At 41.4% G+C, this 20,985-nt stretch overlaps 2 protein-coding genes across 5 annotated transcripts in view; one reads left to right on the forward strand and one right to left on the reverse strand.

The window, feature by feature from the left end:
* UBAC2 (UBA domain containing 2) overlaps positions 1-19,723 on the reverse strand; it is a 96,620-nt gene extending 76,897 nt beyond the window's left edge. For 2 of the 4 annotated variants that reach the window (XR_014880860.1, XM_085215577.1), the window contains exons 1-4: positions 19,538-19,722; positions 9,325-9,452; positions 5,954-6,073; positions 5,423-5,529 (exon numbers count right to left, since the gene is read on the reverse strand). Coding sequence is in view for 2 of the 4 variants with exons in the window: in XM_085215577.1 (XP_085071703.1) it covers positions 5,423-5,529; positions 5,954-6,073; positions 9,325-9,452; positions 19,538-19,568 (386 nt within the window). In the remaining 2 variants the exon portion in view is untranslated. Of the gene's footprint in view, positions 1-5,422; positions 5,530-5,953; positions 6,074-9,324; positions 9,453-19,537 lie in introns of all 4 variants that reach the window. The other 2 variants (XR_014880859.1, XM_085215576.1) reach the window with 2 other exon arrangements.
* Positions 411-4,377, forward strand: GPR18 (G protein-coupled receptor 18). Its single transcript, XM_010728644.3, has 2 exons — positions 411-519; positions 2,870-4,377. Exon 2 carries the CDS (start codon positions 2,914-2,916, stop codon positions 3,874-3,876), a length of 963 nt encoding a protein of 320 aa, XP_010726946.1. The 5' UTR covers positions 411-519; positions 2,870-2,913; the 3' UTR covers positions 3,877-4,377.
* Positions 19,724-20,985: the final 1,262 nt, after the last annotated feature.

Genomic DNA, 20,985 nt, shown 5'->3' on the forward strand with positions numbered 1-20,985 from the left:
CTTTCCACAGCCAAGATGTATATTTTTGCTCTTACCCGTGTGTAAAAATACCAACCCAAAGCAGGCTTCTTCACAATAGAATCAAAGAATGGTTTGGGTTGGAAGGGACCTTTAAGATCACGTCGTTCCAACTCCCTGCTATAGGCAGGGACACCTCCTTCTAGACCAGGTTGCTCACAGCCCCATCCAGCCTGGTCTTTATCACAAACAATTCAAAAAGTATTTTAAGATGATATTTAGTACAATTGCCCAGCTCGGTCGGAAATATTATATAAGGTATGAGAACTACAAGGTCACAGATCCTGCAAGTTAACTTATGTGCGTATGAAATATTAACAAGACACTTGTAAGTATGACCAATAGCAAGCACAAAACGAGCTAGATTGCGTCACTGCTTCCTGCTGTGAAGAGCTATTTTATAGCATAGCGAGGCTGAGCAGAAAAGAGGAAGTCTAAAGCTTCTACAGACAAGGGACTATGAAACAAGCATGGCAGCAGACACTTTGTACTGCACAAAACGTAAGTTACAAACCATTACTTTGCATCTGTAAAGTAACTTGGATATATATGCATAGTGTTAAGATTTACTTCTTTCTTCAGAAGCTGAACACAGGTGTATATTCTGGGACTAATGAACTGAAATGTAATTCTTTAGTGTGCTTAATGCCTTCGAACCATAAGCAGCATTCTCTAAATAATGTTCAAAGCAAAATGAATGTGTTTGTGTAAATAATAGTCCCACAATCATTGTTGTTCGGGTTTTTTACAATGCATTTAAAAATATGTCATAACCAAAATAGAAAGTATGTTATCACTAAAGAAAAAAAATACTCGTTTTCATTAAATGAAAAACACAAAACTATCTTGTTGCTTGGACTCTCTATGATCCACTGAAGGCCATGACCTCCTTGATGAAATGTGAGGAAATGTAAGGGATAGAAAGAGACAAAAAAAGTAGGAGATGACTTAGGGTTCGGGAAGAGAGATACACAGAAAATCCTTAGAATGGGATTTACTCATAGTAAAACTTTAAAGGAAAATCATTAATTCTAGTTTTGCCCTGAAAGTCTCTGTTCTTGCTCATGGAATCTAGATAGACTTTACAATTCTTGTTAGTTACTAAGAACCTCAGCCATAATTAAAATATAAAACATGTTGACATAACATAGGGTCTGATGTCAGGTCAATAATTCAAGATTAGCACAGACAGCTGGAAACCAGTAATTCCAGGAGCTATTCCGAAAGTGTTCAGCCTAGAGAAGAGAAGGCTCCAGGGGGACCTGAGAGTGGCTGTCCAGCAAAGGAGGGTGATAAGAAAGAAAGAACCCTTATAGCAGGGTCTGCTATAATACTACAAAGGAAAGTTTCTGAATCATTTCCAACAATGCAAAAAGAACTTATTTAAATGCGTGAGATTTTTTTCTAGCAATATGTGGACAAATTTATGTAACTGGGACAGTACAATAAATATTACTTCAGATGTGCTACAGGCATGTGCTACAATATTTTTTGTCACACATATGCCATCTACCCAAAATAGACACTGTTTCAATACAGTAGGGAAGTTTCTATACCACTGTATAAAGTGCCTGGTAAGCATCACAACAAAGGCATAAAATAGCAGAGCTGTACTAAAGAATTTTTACTTCAATGCATTCTCCACTTTGGGAGATAAGCACACAGGAACTCTGCATCCCTCTTCTCTTGAGAAAGTTCTGCTGCCTCAGGACAAGGGAGAATGGCTTTAAACAAAAAGTGGGGAGATTCAGGTTAGATGTTAAGAGGAAATTATTAACTCAAAGGATGCTGAAGCACTGTCACAGCTGCCCAGAGAGGCTGTGGTGCCCCATCCCCGGAGGTGTTCAAGGCCAGATTGGATGGGCCCTAAGCAGCCTGAGTTGGTGGGGGGCAGCCCTGCCATAACAGGAGGGTTGGGGCTGGATAGGCTTTGAGATCCCTTCCACACCACACAAATTCTGTGAAATTATGCTTCTGGAGTTATTCAGATGCTTGTCACAAATTGGAAGATCAGTCAAACAACCAACTCACTCTTTCCTCCTCCTCTTCAGAAAGTTGCCACAGGACTGGGTAAAAGGCCAAACCAGAGAGAGCCAGGAAAGAGGGGGAAGGGTGGGCTCACAAAAACACCCCTGCAAGTATCAGGTAATGCTTATCTTCCTCAAGTGGCTCCAGAATAAGATGGGGGACAATCTTATTAGTTGAGTCTGCACAGTGAAATTTGAGATTTCAGACGCTCAGCTGAAAGAAGGAACACTGGATGGTTCATTCTGAAGCTCTGGGAATAAAGACTTTATTCAACCCACAGAGCTATTAAGATAGATTTTTAATGTCTTCCATGAGCAACATCATGCACACACACATTCTTTTGAGATCTACATAGTTTCCACACCATTAAAATGCAATGTAAATACCTCAATTAGCATATCCAAATGTTACTACATATCGTGTTCACTTCTTTCTTTTCATAACTAGTCAATTTTTTCAGCAGGAACAAGCTGAAAAAATATTCTTTAGAAAATAGCTCTGTTACTTCAATTACAGCCATTTCTATCTAATTATCAGCTATTGGAATGCATTCAAAAATAGTTGAGCAATCTTGACTTTCTCATTCCCCTTAAGTACCTGCATATTTAATTAATATAGCTTATCGAAACTATTTCTCATAAATCTGACAGCACGTGTACTTTCTTCATGGCACAGTATGTATTCAGTCAGAAAAAGCAACAAAAGTAGCATGCTTTTTCCCACCAGACAATACAAAACCCCATTCTACTAAAATTCGCATTTGTTTTTTTAAAGAAAGTTTTTACTTGAAGGAGAATAATTTTCCTCTGTCATCTATTTTCAGGGTTTTAATGGGGTGCAACAACTATTCCTAAAACCAACTACGATATGATGCCTGGGAATCACTACCCTGAAGAATACAGGATTTCATCGCTGGTCTTCTACAGTTTTGTATTCATAGTAGGACTGGTAGTGAATGCCACAGCACTATGGGTTTTCAGCTGCAGTACCAAGAAGAGAACCACTATAACCATATACATGATGAACGTGGCATTACTTGACATAACCTTTATATTTTCCTTGCCTTTTCGGATAATCTACCATGGGAAAGAAACATGGCCTTTTGGAGATACATTCTGTCGGATTATCAGTGCTTTCACTGTATTTTATCCAGCCATTGCCCTATGGTTGCTTGCTTTCATTAGTGTAGACAGATTTATGGCTATTGTCCAGCCCAAACATATCAAAGAACTGAAAAATACAAAAAAAGCTCTGCTGGCTTGTACAGGGATCTGGATAATGACCCTTGCAACAACTTCCCCATTGCTCTTTCTACGTTCTGATCCAGACAAAGCCTCCAATTTCACCACCTGCATGAAAATGCTCGATATCATCCATTTAAAGGAAGTAAATATGTTGAACTTTTCTCGCTTGATATTTTTCTTTTTGATTCCCTTGCTTATCATGATGGGGTGCTACCTAGTCATTATTTACAATTTTATCCATGGCAAGACTTCCAAGTTGAAGCCTAAGGCCAAGGAGAGATCCATAAGAATCATAGTTACTTTGATTGCTCAAGTACTTGTGTGCTTTGTACCCTTCCACATTTGCTTTGCCCTCATGATGTTAAATGAAGGTACAAGTTACAATCCATGGGCAGCCTTTACCACCTTTCTCATGAACCTCAGTACTTGCTTGGATGTTATACTGTACTATATTGTTTCTAAACAATTTCAGGCTAGAGTCATCAGTGTCATCCTTTATCGCAATTACCTCCGAAGTGTGCGCAGGAAGAGCTTTCGAACTGCAAGTGTAAGATCACTCAATAATATCAACAGTGAAATGATATAAAAAATAATAATAATAATAAAAACAGTAGAGGCGTTCTCTAATGAAAAGATTATTCTTCCAAATTCCAGAATTTTGGCTACACTGAAAAATGTTCTATGCCCAGAGGTCACAGATATTTGTTGCACTGTAACTATGCAAGACGTACAATGATAATGGCACCTCTGCATGTTTGCTCAACAGCCTTTGTAAATCTGAAATGAACTAAAATTTAGTATCAGTGTTAAACTGCCCACCACTTTTGTCACCTTAACAAATTGTAGCTATCACCAGACAAGAAATAACCATTAGTGTAATAAAGCACTAACACTGAAAAACTGTGATGCAAGGTATTGTTTATAATTACACAACTTAACAATCTTAAACTACTGTATATCCCACTCTTCTAAAATCAGCTTCATTTTCTCCTGACCAGTATGTCAGTATGAGTTAAAAAGTACAAATGTTTCACCGAAATATTTATTTGACACAGATTTCTAACAGTTTATGCAGACATAGATAAAAAGTAATAAAAAAATTAGTAGCTGAAGTGCTCATTAGTTCACTGTGTGATATGTACATTTATTACACTCCACACTTTCTCAAAGTATCTTTATACAGATGAAAATACTAAATTTGTTTAGATACTCTAGCAGCTTATGCACGTCTAGCAGCTGTGTTCCAGCACAAAAACATTGAAGTGTTATTCAAGCTTTAGACTCCTTTTGAATACTCACACATCACAAGAAATGTATACTTGTAACAACAAAACACATGCTTTATCTTTGTTATTAGATCAGCCTTTTGCTACTTTCAAGAGATACACTAAAAAAGTAAAGCTCTGTAACCTTAGCATGGTGCTCAGCATCTAAACTCTTGCCTCATGAGCTTCTATTACTACCTCAGAGCACGTGACATCTGGAAACTCAAGTTTATATGAGGCTGATGTCTTTTAGCCACAAAGGCTTTGCAAGCTCTATGGTTCTACCATAACAGATACACCTCCTATTATTAATGGCAGAAATGTTATAGGTTACACAAAACTCAGCCACTAAGAATCTTAAAGATTTAAGAACATCAAATGCAAACAAATTAAATAATATGCCCAAACTTTGAAACACACACATATGAAATACCAGAATGAAATGCATATAACTGCATATGCAATTAAAAGTGAACATAAAGATCTGAATTAGAGTTAAGCTATCTTAGGTATTTAAGAAAGAAATCAGCACCAACCTGATTTCAGTTTACAGGTTTATTGAATAGAACAAAAATAAATATGGTGCTATTTTGTGCACCATAAGCCACTTCTCAGTCATGCTGACAATGGATCTGGTGCTAACAGAAAGGAAAATCATTGTCAGATGGATAAATTTTAAGTACCTTAACCTCAGATCACAATTAGAAAATGAATGTTAGCAAATATTTCTACCACAAAACATTTACACTGGAGTTCAAAAGGATTATACTTAATTTAAAAGACTACGTGAAGAAAGACTTTTAAATTCAAACCTACACAAAATATTCCCTTAAAACCCTATCTAAAATAACACTAGGAGCTACTTACAAACCAGAAGGCAAGCTGTTGATGGTGATGCCAAATACATACTGAGCAGCTTCTACAAGGAGAAGATCAAACAAAGCTGACAGCGTCCAAGCACCCAGTAGAAAGGACTAGAAAGAAAAAGGTTAATTTTAATTCAATTGCATAAAAACAAGATTTTAATAACTCTTAATAAATAAGAAAATCACTACACTAGTTCAGTCAAGACAAATATAATATTTAGCACAGCGTAAATTCAGATGTAAACGTTTAAATACTGAAGAATGAAAAAGAGTTTGATTTGTTACCAAAAATAAATTCTGTGGGTGCAGTAACTTTCAAACTGATACAGATGCAAACTGAGAATAATCCACTGATTGCAAGATGAATTTAAATTCTGACTTAGGAAACCCAAATCACCTTAAAACTCTTAAACGTATATTTCTATAAGGAATATTAGTAATAAAAACAACAATACTAATCCAAGACTACAAGATTCAAAATAGTGTAGAAAGTAATTTCTGATAAAAGGAAAAAAGCAACTCTAGAACTTACTGAAAATTTTCTGCTGCCATATCTTCTTTCAAATATTCTAAAGTTGTAAATGAGCAGACTGCTGCAGAATGTGTCTTTCAGATCGAGGCATATCGCTCTCCCACATACAAGTCTCCAAATCTAGAAGGTTGAAGATTGTTCCATTAAGTTTCTCTACCCTCACAGAAATTCTTCAGAGAACTTGTGCTCAGAGTGAAGGAATATAAGACTAAGGTCAGACAGCAGGAAAGCAGTATGGCATTAAAAGAGGGAAATAAAGAACTAGAATTCTATAGAGATTTTAAGACGACTACTTAAAAATGTTTTCAAACAAGAAGTCTATATATTAAAACAGATCTACAATTTAAATCAAGTCAACCCCGATTTTCATGATCCTAGTTCGCATTTACAAATAAAAATGGAAACACTAACCTAGCAAATTGTATAGATTATTATTTTTAATTAATTTTAATTTATTAATTTATTAAATAATTTTAATTATTTTTAAGTGACCTCCAGAGATCATCTAAACCAGTGTACTGCTCAAAGTAGGTTTAATCAGTTCAGTCTGCTTGAAACCATGTCCAGTCAAGACTTGAACACCCACAAAAAATGGAAGCTCCACAACCTCCCTAGGCAACTTGTTGCAGTACTTGGCCAATCTCACAGTTAAGAAAAAAAAATCAAGTATTTTTATCTAGGCAGAATTTCCTAAGTTCCAACTTGTGTTCGTTACCTCGTTCTAATCAAAGTGCACTTCCAAGCAGAGTCAAGCTCCAGCTCCTCTATAGTTTTTTATCAGGTACTTTGCAGACAGGACTAAGGTATCTCCTCTCTGCCTTCTTTTCTCAAGGCTTTTAACCAAGTTCTCTCAGTCTCCTTGTATACCACATGCTCTAACCATCTGTCATTCTTGTTGGACCCACTCCAGTGGGGTTCCTGTGTTTCTTGCACTGATGATCCCAGAACAGGGTACTTCTGAGACCAGATCTGGAGCACTGTGTCAGCTAGCAGGGAAGGATGGCTTGCCTGGATCTGCTGCCACACTGTCACTAACACAGCCCAGGAAGTGGTTGGTGTTCTTGGATGCATGAGCACACTGCTTACTCCTGTTTAACTTGTTGTCCACCAGAATCTGTAGGTCTCTACAGAGCTGCTTCCCAAGCAGCCTGCACTCTTACTGCCTGGAGTTATTCTGTCCCAGAGAAGAAGGACTTCCTACTTCACAAAGCTCCCATTTCTTCAGTTTTCCATGGTCTTTCTCAACAGCAGTCCTGTCTTCCGGCATACTGTCCACATCCCAAAATTGGGATCACCCACTAATTTGCTGAGAGTTTAGTCCTTGCCATCATTCAGGTGGTTAATGAAGTCACTAAACAGTACTGGTTCCAGTACTGAACCCTGAGAAGCCCTCTGCTAATTACTACCTGATAAGTTGACTTTGTAACAGTAACCACAACACCAATTTTCCATCAATCTATTAATCCATTATTTCAGCATTTACCTCACCAATTTGGCACAAAATCAAGGACACAATGGGAGATGGGGTTAAAAGCCTTGCTAAAGTCAAGGTACACAAAATCCATTGATTTATCCTTATTCACAGTACCACTTGCCTCACAGAAAAAAAATAACCATTTGGTCAGGCACTGCTTCATAGAAATAGAGAATGGTGGAGGTGAGACTGTCCAGTCCAACATACTTGTTCAAAGCAAAGTCAGCTAGAAAGGGATGTTAACTGGTCATCTCCAGACTGGTTTTGAATACCTCCAAGGATAGAGACTATGGAACTTGTTTGGGAAACCTGTTCCTCCATTCTATCAGAATTACCGTAAAATATATTTCTCTTTAAGTGAAATTCATTGTATTTCAATGAATCGTCTCTTGTTATGTAAATAAACAGCACTGAGAAGAGTCTGGCATCCTCATCATTATCCCTCCTTCTCCCATTAGGTATTCACACATACTGGAAAATCCACCCTAAGCCTCTTCTTCTTCAGACTAAGCAATCCCAGTCTTTCCTTGTACATCAAATGATCCAGCTCCTGACTGTACCCATGTACTCAGTTCTATCTTATAATCACAAACCTAGAACAAAGGACAGCACACGGATATGGCTTCACCAGGGCTGAGTAGAAGGGAAGGAGAGTCCCACTCAAACTCCTTGTGATGGATATTATATTCCATAGGTGTCTTCCAAGTTTGTTCTCCAACAATCCAGGGTTGCAGCCCTGCAACTCGCCTTATTCCCTCCTCTCAGGACCCTGAATTCCATCAGGAAATTCATGGTCACTGCAACCAAGGCCGCACCTGTTCTTCACATCCCCAGTCAGACCTTTCTTGGTTTTAAGTAAAAGATACAGTCAAAATATTTTCCCGCATCAGCTCCTTGAATATCTGTGCTAGGAATTTGTCACCAATGCACTTCAGAAATCTCCTTCAGAAACTGCTGTATCAGCCCCTGCAAGCACATATCACCATAGATAAATCCCTCCATGAGAGCCAGGGCCTGAAAACGTAAGGCTTCTTTCAATTGTCTGAAGTCCTCATCTACTTCAGTCACATGGTCAGTCTGTAGCAAACATCACAAAGTTGCCTGTGCTGGTCTGCCCACTAATCCTGACCCACAAATTTTCAACTTCCCCCATCATGCATCCCAAGACAAAGTTATGCATGGTCCCACTCCTCTTTTGCACTCCTTGCCTACCTGGCCTATTCCTCCTAAAGAGCCTGTACCTGCCTGTTGCAGCACTCTTGTCAAATCTCCAGGACTACAATGAGATTATGGCACAGCTCTAGTACTTGACAAGAAAGATCACAGAGTGCAACAACATGCAGAATTACCAGCTAGGCCAAATAATTTTTAAGGCTTGTAGATGAGGAACAGCAGTTCTCTTCAACAGAAAAATTTCAGTTTCTCATAATTCACTATAGCAGAAGGTACAGTGTGAAATTTATGTCCTCTGTCATTAAAATAAATGGTAGGTTATCAAGAGTAGCTGATCACAGTAGTCTTCTCCAGCCTTAAAAAAACTAAGCACAAGAGGATACTGACATTCATATCAAAATACCTCTATTGCTATTTGGGTTAAGTCACACTTCACTCAAAGCAAGCTTCCAAACTGCAAGGAGAGATGACACAAACATTTCCCAGACAAAAGAAAGAAGTGAAAGGCTTATGTTGACAGTTTCAGATCAGTTTTTCTCACTTCAAACAAAAAGCAGGTAATGACCTGCTATACTCTGCAGACTATTGGATTAACTTAAAAGCTAAGGACAAGCTGGTCTACAGCAGTAAACAAAGGCAAAGAATCAGAAGAGAAAAAGAAAGGAAAAAACGCACAGAAGAGTACTTTGCAGTCTCTTTCCACAGAAAATTAATTGATCCTTACCTGAAAATCCTCTTTTATAGCTTGCAGGTTATACGCAAAGAACTTCTGATAATGTTGGAAGAGTAGAGTCAACAGAATCGAGATGGCACTTGGGACTAATAACAGACTCTTTGACAAAGGTGCTTTATCTTAAAGAGAAAATAAACAGAAAAACACTTTAGAGGAAAATCTCTTCCATTTAAAAAATGTCATATTTAGGCAGGTGATTAGAAAACAATAGTGCATCATCTCAGTTTTATCTGATCAACTTCCCTTGCAAATAGATAGTAAAAACACCTCAACCCAAGGAAGTCTTTGGAGATATTAATGACCATTAAATATTCATTAGACATCTTGTCTTCAACATTCTCTCATGAAATTAATTGTTTGGTTATAATTATTCAAAGCTCTCCATACCTATGGAGATCACCTCTCCCACACAGCTCTCCTAACACTCAATGATGTTTCAGGAAACAAAACAATTATTGTTTTTGCTAGCAAAATAGTCATGTAAATGGAGTTCAAGCAAATACAATTGTTTCTTTTGTGTTCAAGATTAACCTTTATTCTCAAGGTTATGAATAAATGTTGTGAATAAATTTCCTTTCTCTTCACCATGTTTGGATCCACCATTCAAGAAAGAATGTTTAAGTTAGCTTACACAACACTCATCCTCCTTCCACTCAAACACCGTAACTATTAACAAAGAAATTAATAAAACTGCACGTGTGAAATCATAACTTCTTTCCCTCTAAGAGCAGGAATTTCAAAAACAACATTCCAAAGAAAGCATGCAGACAACAGTGAACACCTTCAATGCACATTTACTAAAATCCATCAAGTGGAACATCCAGCACAAGTATATGCAGCAATTCATCATAAGCACTTGGTCTAGCTGCTGCAAAAAATCAGGCATTGATACGGACATCCAAGCCAGTATAAAATCTCTGAAATACCCTTCTATGACTTTTTCTTTTTTCACAGCTGCAATTTTTGTCATATTTACTTCTTTCCCAACACCCCAGTTATAACACAGACCCTACTCATCTATGAATGTCTGCTTTTTTGCAGGGTATTATCACAAAACTTGTAGCTCCGCTGTCACTATTCTTAGATAACAAAAGGAATAACATAATTACTTTAAAACTACTAAAGGGAAGTAAAGAGCAGGAGTTGAGGAAGAACAGAACTACAGTAGAAGTGTAACACAGTGATCACTTAGCACATATCCAGATAAACCATCATAAATGATTCAGTCAACAACATCTGCCACATACCAGAAGACTGAACTGCTAGAAAAGGAAGATGGTAACAAGAACCAAAGCCAAGATTTTAATCTCACTACCATCAAAAATAGGTTATTACTGAGTAATTGAAGCAGGATCCTCATCCAAGTGCTGATAGCTTCAGGAACTTTCCCTGTTAACTGTCTGCAGTTCACACCACCTTGAGATTCTCAGTCTTCTGTCACTCACCAGGTGGGAGAAACATCTTCCGATGTGCATCATAACATCTACTTGTGCTTATAATTATTATTTCAGATCTCAGCTGTACTTCTGAGTTCAGCATTTACAGACTCACTTTCCTTACTCCATTTAAATAGTCAATGCCTTTGAAGTACTATCCTTTTGGAGAAATTAAGCAGTGACTTGGAACAACACAGGCTCTACTACTATAAGCAGATTTTCTTCAGGAATTGTATCAGGAGAGTGGCAACATCTGGTCATTGTTTTTCAGGTTTTTTTAATATAGGAAAATTATCCACCTTTCAATTTACCCACTTGTTTTGTGTTTTTTTTTTTTCTCTAGGAAAAAGGTTTTCTATAGTCCTTAGATGTCCCTTTTTCAATTATTCATTCAACTGATTCATTTTAATGCTTAAAAAAACAAAGGAAAAAAAAGCCAGTGTTCCATTAGTAAACTTAACTTAGATAATACTTAATATGAAAAGGCCTGTTTTATAACCAGAATACAACAGAAAGTTGAAAGCAAAGACTAATCAGATCCATTAGAGTAATCACAATGGTAGACATTCCTGAACCAAAGTTTGATAACACTTGGCATTTCACATTATTGAAGGAGTTTAAATACATTTTACAAGAACTCCTTAATCCCACAATGTACACATAACAATCCTGTTACCATAAAAAACACAGTAAGCAGATCACTAGATATCTCTCCATAGCTTTATATTCCTACACAGGTTTTATACCTGTTTTCAGATTTCATTGTAATTTTCCATGCCATTAGCTCATTATTAGAATCATAGAATCCCTAAGGTGAAGAGACCTCCAAGATCATCCATTCACCTACCACCAATGTTGCCCACTAAACCATGTCCCTCACTACAACATCTAATTGTTCCTTGAACACTTCCAGGGTCAGTGACTCAACCATCTCCCTGGGCAGCCCGTTCCAGTGCCTAGCATCGCTTTACAGTTAATACACAATTACAATACTTTATCATATCAAGTTCATTTCTAATTTGCATGTGTTCAAAAATCACCCACAGAACCCCATCCAAAAGTGCAAACATGTCATTTTACCACAATCTCCCTTATAGCTTTCAGATGAGACACTTTAAACCCTATTATGGAGGATAGTATTTAATTTTTAAGCACATCACCAAGTGAAAAACCACATAGGTAACCAAGCCATTACTGTGACAGCTCCCCACAGGGCAAGTCACATGAGTAATGGAAACTTCTACTCTCAAGCTTCTCAAAATGTCATCCTACTTGAGAAGTGTATTCTTGGCCAGCTAAATGAAGAAAGATTAACTATTTCAGATAAACAACACAACTTCCGAAATACTTTTTTTCAAGTGTTTCTGGGTATAAGCCAGTAGTTTGCTTTACCATTCAGCACCATACAGATCCTTACCAAGGGCTGCTGCCATGAGGTCACCAGTGAGAAAACACCCCTGCTGCTGCCAGTACCATCTGCACTACCTGTAAGACCAAAAGCGACTCAAGAGGCCAGATACTGCACAACTAGGTATTCTGACATCCAGATTAGAATGGAAAGATAACACTCAGGAAGCAAAATTCCAGTCTGATAGATCTGCAACAGCATGCTGGATGTGAACATGCCCTGCCAGTCCCCATGGTACTGCCATCTACAGGCAGCACTAACGTATATGTGCACATGGAGGAAAACATGCAGTGCCTCCATGTCATGTAAAGAATGTAGAAGGAAAGGATAAACTCTTATTTTGACCCTGAAAAGCTAAAATACCAAATATTACCTTCAAAGACCTCGAATATATTTGCAACCCCGAAGCATCTTTTAAATGACAATCCATCCAAGCAACAGGCAATAACAGCATCGTTGCTGCAACAGACAGACCAGTGAACAGAGCAATTTTGCAACACTGGTGAAGCATGCCAATACCATCATGAAGAACATAAAACTAGCTCTCACTGCAGATCTTTGCTTCTCTCTGGTGCGCTGGAGAAGTTCTCCCCAAAACTACCCTTATAAACTCCCAGGAAAGCATTGCAGCCTGCCACTTTCTTGGCTGACACTGCCACATTCAAAGGACAGAACTGAGGAACAAGAGGTGTCCCTGGAGACTTTCAAGGCAAGGCTGGATCAGGCCCTGGGCTACCAAATCTAGCTGTGGTGTCCCTGTTCACTGCAAGGGAGTTGAACTAGATGGCTTTCAAAAGTCCCTTCCAACTCCAAGGATTTTATGATCTGTCACAGAAGGGTAGGCGGATGGCACAAGCTGTTGCAGCTTTAGAAGCCACCAGTGCATTAAGAACATGAGAGCTGCTGTAGCAGTAACAGAGTTTTTGAAATGTTTTTCTGTTCCTTGCCTGTTCAGCACTCATCGGTGAGGAGATGCAGCAGCTGAGAATACCAAAAGAGGCAGCAAGACTAAGCTGCTGTTCCAGAATGGCTTTTCAGGGAACAGCTTCACCCCTTAGACTGCTATTCTGGGCCCAAGACTCAAGTGTTGACTTGTGAGAGGGCCTCACTGCAAACTCCAGCTGACAGGCTGTGGCTGCAGAAGCTCAGATTAGCTCAGGACATTTCTCTGCAGATCCCAAGTGAACACACACCAGAGCTGCAGAAGAAACATGATGTGTAATGGTTTTTTAAACTGTCACCTGGAAACATCCCCAAATGAGCTGTGTGAGGGAGCCTCATCACTTCCATACAGACAAATCAACTGCTGGGGACCACAACAATGGCATGAAGTACACATGAACTATCTGATAATGCCTATACACAAGATACATAAGTCTTTCAAACCATAACTGATGGACATCTGAATGCACAGATTCTCCTATATCAAGTGCACTGGCAGAGTCAGTAGTCTGCGGGGCTTTTTTTCATTTTTTCCTGCCTTCAGCTGTCATTCAGCTATTCATCCACTGATCTGAACAAGAACCATGCCTAAGGTGGCATTTCAAAACAGAGTTTTCAAGGACTCTTATTTCTCTCTCTTCAGACATAAGTCTGCTAGCACACCAGACAGAAATACCATTAAGAGCATGAACGATTCATTTTGAGTACTAGGAAACCTTGCTTATCCTTTATCGTAATGGTTGTTGAAACTCACTATCTGAATTAACATCCAAATAGTTTTCAAGTGTTTACCAGACACCACATGTTTCTGGGAAACCGGAATAATTGTATCAGATCTGAGGTCTAAAGCCTGTTCTTTGCTATCATCGTGCACTGGGTCCTGAACAGCAGCTGAGAGCAAATCAGAGCATGCTACTGAGGGAGGACAACACGAGATACTGACACGTGTAATGCTGTTGGAGGAAGATGGAAGATATCACAAGATGGCACACCAGCTGTGAGGACTGAACTTTTCTAAGCGATCACTTTTTAGGTCAGTTGATCCAGTAATTATTTTTCCAGTGCCTCATCCTTTGGAATAGAACATGCAACACGAGAGAACCCTGCAAAAATACTGAAGTTATTGCTGCAAGGGTGATATGACTGAATGAAATATCCTAGCTCACAAAAGCAACTCCTGCCCCTAGGCACACAGCACAGGCACAGGAAGGGGATGTTCTGCTCAGACTGCCAGCGTACTCTGGTGGTTAATCATCATGATGTCTGCAAGTGAATGCAGTCATAAGAGTGTCACTACAGGAAGGGATTTTCACCAGAAGCTTATGAACTTAGTGCAGAACCTTAGCATACGTCCTCTTAACATGGCAAGAAAAATCTAGTCTGTGCTCCTGGTTTGGTCTTATGCTCCAAAAGACCAAAGGATTTCAGTCCTGCAGCAGAAACACATTTGGAAGGAAGAAAGTCAGAAAAGATACCAGTGGTGATCACATTTTAAATCTGTTTTCACAAGACATTGGTAGGACTGTAATCAAACCTGTAACCTATACACTTACTGTCTAAGGAGGAGTTGGTGTTAGCCTAGGTCACAAACTACAAGGGCTACAAGAAAAAGAAGAAGGAGGAAAGAAAATCTTTGTTTTAAATGGAACATTTGAAAAAAAAAATAGAAAGTGAAACGGTGCTTATCTAGTTGAGCAGCCACTTCTTCCTCCCAGCCACAAAGCATATTACCATACTACTATTAATATACAGTGCTGGAGACATGAGGTACAGCTACAGCACTGTGCTGCACAGATCCCCAAGGTGGTCTGAAATTAGCTAGCTCTGTGGCAGAAGTGCTACAGCCACATTTTTGCAGCACGCAATGACTGGCTAATTGAGCTCCTGTGGCTGCACCATTCCCAGGACTCAAGCTCATGTTTTGAACCACACTGCACTCTAGCATGCTGTTGTACAAGCTAAATTGTTTTCCCAGATACCACTAGACTGCTTAAAACTTACGCACACAAGCTTAATATATTCAATACATACTCCATTTTTCCTTTAGTCACATCACAGAGCATTAGCTCTGCACCTTAATTATTTTCCTAATGCCTGCACATAGCACACTTCAGGTTACACAAGCTGAAGAGCACATTACTGCACTTCTGCCTTGGAGATATTCAACCAACCTTGAGCATTCCACCACAAGGTTCACAGAGAGGTTAATGCCTACGTAGTGTTAGAGGAAACCCTTACATGTAAGTTCAAAGTACTTTGTGCACAGTAGGCAAAGTAGTCAAACAATTTTCAGGTGTAGCAAGTGGATGTGCTTTAAACTTAGACTTTGGTTTTACCTTAAAACCAAAGATTAGCTCCAGCTGACTCTCCTACTACACACACCCATGGACAGCATTGAACATAGCAGCACTACAGCACTGAGCAGCTAGCCCCACACCAGCCCTGATACACTCATGCTGGCCTCTGCTGAGCTGCTGCAGCGTTTCAGTAGCATTATTCGTGGGATGTGAGCATCTGGCAAAATATGACAGATAGAATCATAGGACAGTTTGGGTTGGAAGGGACCTTTAGGACAATGTAGTTCCAACCCCCTGCTATAGGCAGGGTTGCCTCCCTCTAGACCAGGTTGCTCACAGCCCCATCCAGCTGAGCCTTGAATGCCTCCACGGAGGGGGCATCCACAGTCTCTCTGGGCAACCTGTTCCAGTGTCTCACCACCCTCACAGTGAAGAATTTCTTCCTAACACCTAGTCTAAATGTACCTTCTTCCAGTTTAAAGCCATAAAGATGGAGCCAGCCCAGGTCTAGCACCACAGCCCAGCCCTGAAGCCCCTCCTGAAGGCCATGTGTCATAACATGCTTCTGAAACACAGTGCAAGGGTTCCTTACAGGTGAGCTCAGCTCCAGCTCCAGCTAGGATGCTGTCCTGTGAGTTGTCCCTGTATGCCTGCACAGGACCTTCTATGACCCAGAGCTACGTGTTTTTTTGTTTCCCAGGGTTACACCAGTCCTTCCAATATTCCAGAAAATAGAAAGTTTCTGCTACTGTGTGCAAACAGTCTTTGTCCTTTTAAATGGTGTTCTCCTTTTTTCCCTGATTTCCATCCCTTGCAATTGTAACACATACCAGTTGTGTTTATTTTTACATCTCCCCCAGCAAAATCACGTGTCATGCACTGAGTAGGTGTGCTATCGGTTCCCAGCACAGTCATACCTGATACTGCCTGGTAGGTATTCAGCATCTCCCTCCTAGCAAAGGACCTACTTCTTTGAACTGCCTTGCAGGCATCTGGCATCGGATCACTAGTTTGCTAGTGGGGCTTGCTTTTATCCATGTCTTTTTTCTTTCAATTTTCAAGAACATCTCTATCTATATACATAATTTTAAAAAGCACTGAGCTATGATACCATGTACTAGAGAAATACTCCATATAAGAACTAATTTAAACCACACTGCTCAAAGCCACCAGACAGCTCATAGAAAACACATGGATAAGGTCGAGGACTTCATTACACAGGTCCAACTATTCAAGCATTATTTATGAGAAAGACAAAGTTCACCAAAAGCAGTCAAGCTCAAGTGTAATATCTGAGCCTATATATGTAATATCTGTGATGAAGTACTTACAAGTTCTGAATGCTCTTCCAATGTAGATAATACACTTCACTGAACTACAGTGCCAGGCCACAAAAGGGACTTCTCTCATGGCCACCTACTGTACTGCTGGCACCCATAGCACGGAGATCTCCCATAAAGTTATCTCAGGGCAAGTAACACAGAAATAGTTTGCACTTACAACTAAGTTTGAAAAATATTGTTTGCTCAGCACAGCAGCAGTACATTAACACAAATAAAAGTCAGCCATCACCAAGTGAAGATTGAGAAACGAAAAGAGCCAATGGCTCTGTCCGTGCCTAGATATAGATGATATTTTTTAGGACCATTTTAACAGTTGACTCTAAATGATACAACAACTGCCTTACCCTGAATGAAGAATAACAACAGCCAGGACAGCTATGGGATATAAGTAGGGTTCAGAAAAGCTTGGCTGAGCTAACCTTGCTTGTAAAATCAATAGTAGTATTCCCAATCACCTTGCAAAAGCAAAATAAGATTCAGATTAAACGTTCAGATTAAACGAGCCTGACAATATTGGTCTAGAAACTTGGGAAATGCAGCTACTCAGTAGCCTGCACATACAGATATAGAACTGAAATCAAAGTAGGCTAGTTTCTCATTTAGTCTAGCACTTGTGATTTTGTCCATGCATGCACCAAGGACCTCCTTCCCCAAAATATTAAGATGGGATAAAAGGAAGCTACTGTGTCTTCCTCATATGTCTCCTAGAATTAGTATACTATTCAGTCACATCAGTCTACCAAAGTATGTTACTTCTGCCACATTTTTCCATATTATGTTTGGAATGTTAAACAATAATTTAATTCTAACAAGCACATAGGCTTTTTATTGGATTTACAAGCTGTCTTCTCTGAAACCCACAGTTGCCATATCTGGGATAAAACAAAAGACAGAATCAGCCATAACATTAATTTAAAGCTCAATAATTTTTACACCATGAGCACCATGAGGAATTGCATATGAAAAATGTCTCCTCACCCTAAACTTAACATTCTAATAAGTCCATTCCACACAATCAGAGTGAAAACTAAGGCCAGCTTACAACTTCTACTTAACAAGCAATTTGAAAGTATTCTAATCATGTCAGAGTCTCCCTATAGTTTAAAAGAGTTTAGTTTCCATCAAAACAGGGACGCCAAAGCACCAGAAAATGGGATGCAAGAAGGGGAAAAGAGTAAAGGAGTATTAGGTGAAAGGAGACAAGCTTTGTAGGAAGCTGATCCTGAATTTGTTCTATGCACTGCACTGAATACAATGTAACAATTCTCAAATTGCTTCTCTCCTGGCAACACAAATTATTAAACTCATCTTTGCATCTTTGTAACGTTTCCAGAGTCTGCAATAGCCCACAGTTACTCACTTCGCTTCATTCCAAAATTAGCAACGCGAATAATAAACTAAGAATTCAAAGAACAAGGATTATAACATCTTAGTCCAAGGTGCTACCAATCTTCCTTAGATCATTAGTACCAGATGGAGTAAAAAGTTTAAAGCTGGCTGCAATTCCAGCCACTAGGAGTCAACAGTTATTCTCCTGTCTCTTTCAGACGAGGATTAAACACGATGCACAAGAACCAAAGAACTTCAGATGAGTTAAAGAACTATTTAAGTTCTGATAAAAAGTTTCAGAATCAAAAAGTTTTTCAAAAAGGTGACTGGGCCAAACCACTGCACACCTACTCCTGGAAAACTGACTCTGGTGGAACTGGTGGAACACTTTGCCTAAGGAGCCCATTCAGACTCACACTGCAAACACCCGGTGGAGATCTGGGGTCACAAAATGGTTGTCCATTTTGGCATAGCTAACGACGAGAACTCTGCTGGAAGGCATGACAACAAGGCGATGGGACAGAATGCAGGAGTCACTGGCATTTCTGACATGTTTAATTCAGACACTAAAATCTTTACTCCGAGAGAGATAAAACCAACAACTAGGTCAATTTTTAAATGACCTAAGATAGGCATTCAAGGCCAGGCTGGATGTGGCTCTGGGCAGCCTGATCTGGTGGCTGGCGAGCCTGCACATAGCAGAAGGTTGAAACTAGATGATCATTGTGGTCCTTTTCAACCTAGGCCATTCTGTGATAGGTGACTGAAACAACAACAACAAAGATTTACCAAACTGTGCCATTACGTGGCTTGAACCGAACACTACAGGTGTTACAAAGGCACTCAGAGGCAGCACGCTGGGCTATGGGAGCCCTCAGCCTGACCCGCCACATCACTCGTTACTACACTCTGACTGGCGTCTGGTTGTCCTATCTGAGGTGAGTCGGTGAGGAGTGCACTTTGTATCAGTTTATCGGAGAAAACAACAAGGAGATTGACCTACGCACACTGTGCCAGCAGAACGGCATCTCCGCGGGGCCAGCACGGATCATTCTGCCGACCACAGTTCACCCGCTCAGCCAAACCAGGCATCTTCTCACGCCACGTACTTTCTTACAGCTTTACACATCGTCTCGCACCTCTGAAGGGCTGTTCTACGGCACGGAAACAATCGCCCACCGGGAGCCGTCACTGCAGCACGACGTTACCAGACCCTCCCTCCCCCCCGTCGGTGCTCCCCGTGACACAGTCAGGACCCATCGCACCGACCGGCCGGAGCGCCCCCCGCGCCGCGCCGTCAGCCCCCCCGCCGCGGAGGTCCCGCCGGCAGCGCGGCCCCGTCCCGTCCCGCCCCGTCCCCCGGCGGAGCGGCCGGCCGGCCGGCCGGCCGTCCGCCCGCCGCGGTGAGACGCCGGCACACCCCTCGCCGCCGCCGGGGCCGGTACTCACAGAGCCCGTTGGAGCCGGTGCTGGTGAACATGGTGGCGGCCCGGCGGCGGTCCAGCCGCGGCGGGCGCCGCTAGCGGAACCCCCGGAGGCCGGGCAAACCCCGCGGAGCCGCGGCGGGCCTGGGGACGCGCTGGTAAGGCGGCCGCGACGGGCCAAACACCGCCGCCAGCGAGCGGGCAGCGCCCCCTACCGAGACCGCCGGGAGGGGGAGGCGGCGGCGGGTGCGGGGAGCCGGGCGGGGGCGCGCTGGAGCGAGCCCCGTGATCAGGATCGGGGAGGAGGGGGGTTCGTAAGGCGCAGGGGAAGCCGAGACCGCGGGAGTGGTGGTGTTTGAGCGACTGGGTCGTTTGCACGGTCGGGAGAGGTGTTGTCTTTGCTGTGCACCTCATGGCTACAGGGAATCTTGGGTCACGGTGGATGAGCTGTTTGCTGTACAGCTCCATCACACAGCACCAAGTGGGTTTAGGCTGGAACGGACCTCGAAGCCCGCCCAGCCCAACCCATGCCATGGGCAGGGCTGCCATCCACCAGCTCAGGCTGCACAGCGCCCATCCAGCTGGCCTTGTGTGCCTCCAGGGATGGAGTACCACAGCCTCTCCGGGCAGCTGTGCCAGCGCCTCACCGCCCTCTGAGCAAAGAATTACTTCTTCCTAACGTTTAACCTAAATTTCCTCTCTTGTAGTTTGAAGCCATGCTCCACTGTCCTATCACTACAATGCCTGACAAAGAGTGCCTCTCCAGCTTTCCTATAGGCCCCTTCAAATACTGGAAGGCCTCAATGAGGTCTCCCCAGAGCCTTTCTTCTCCAGCCTGAACTAGCCCAGCCCTCAGCTTGTGTCTGTAGAAGAGGTTCTCCAGTATCATCCTCATGGCCCTCCTATGGACTCACTCCAACAGCTCCATGTCCTTCTGGTGCTGGAAGCCCCAGAGCTTTGCCCTTCTATCTGAATGCATCTTCCATTTAGTGATATTTAGGGATATACAATAACCAAAACAGGCCAAGTATACTGTTAATTAACCTGCAGCCCAGACAGCGGGCAGATTCAGAAGGCAGGTGTAGGCCAAACCACAAGCAGCAGCAGGGGACATCTTGAGGCCACAGCAGAAGACCATCTTGTTTGCACAGGGTTTGAGAGGTACACGGTCAGCACTCAGACATTCCAGGCATGGGGGAGGCTAAGCACTGCTAGACTGATATAACGTATGTGAGTCCAGGTATTTCTATCTAATTACTTGCCTCTTTCTAAAGATGGATTAAATTTGAAAACTGAAGACCCTTCAATCCATAAGTTTTGGAGAATTATGACAGCTGGCTCGTCCCAGGAGCCTACAGTGTGTCTGCACAACAGCCACGTATCTGTGCTCATTACAGCTAGCGGAGGCACAGTCCATACGTTCAGTGGAGACTGGAGAGCATTTCAGATGATCAGAGGAATGTGTTTATTTTG

This window comes from Meleagris gallopavo, chromosome 1 (assembly GCF_905368555.1).
Source record: "Meleagris gallopavo chromosome 1, MGAL_WU_HG_1.1, whole genome shotgun sequence".
In the NCBI taxonomy this organism is placed as follows: domain Eukaryota; kingdom Metazoa; phylum Chordata; class Aves; order Galliformes; family Phasianidae; genus Meleagris; species Meleagris gallopavo.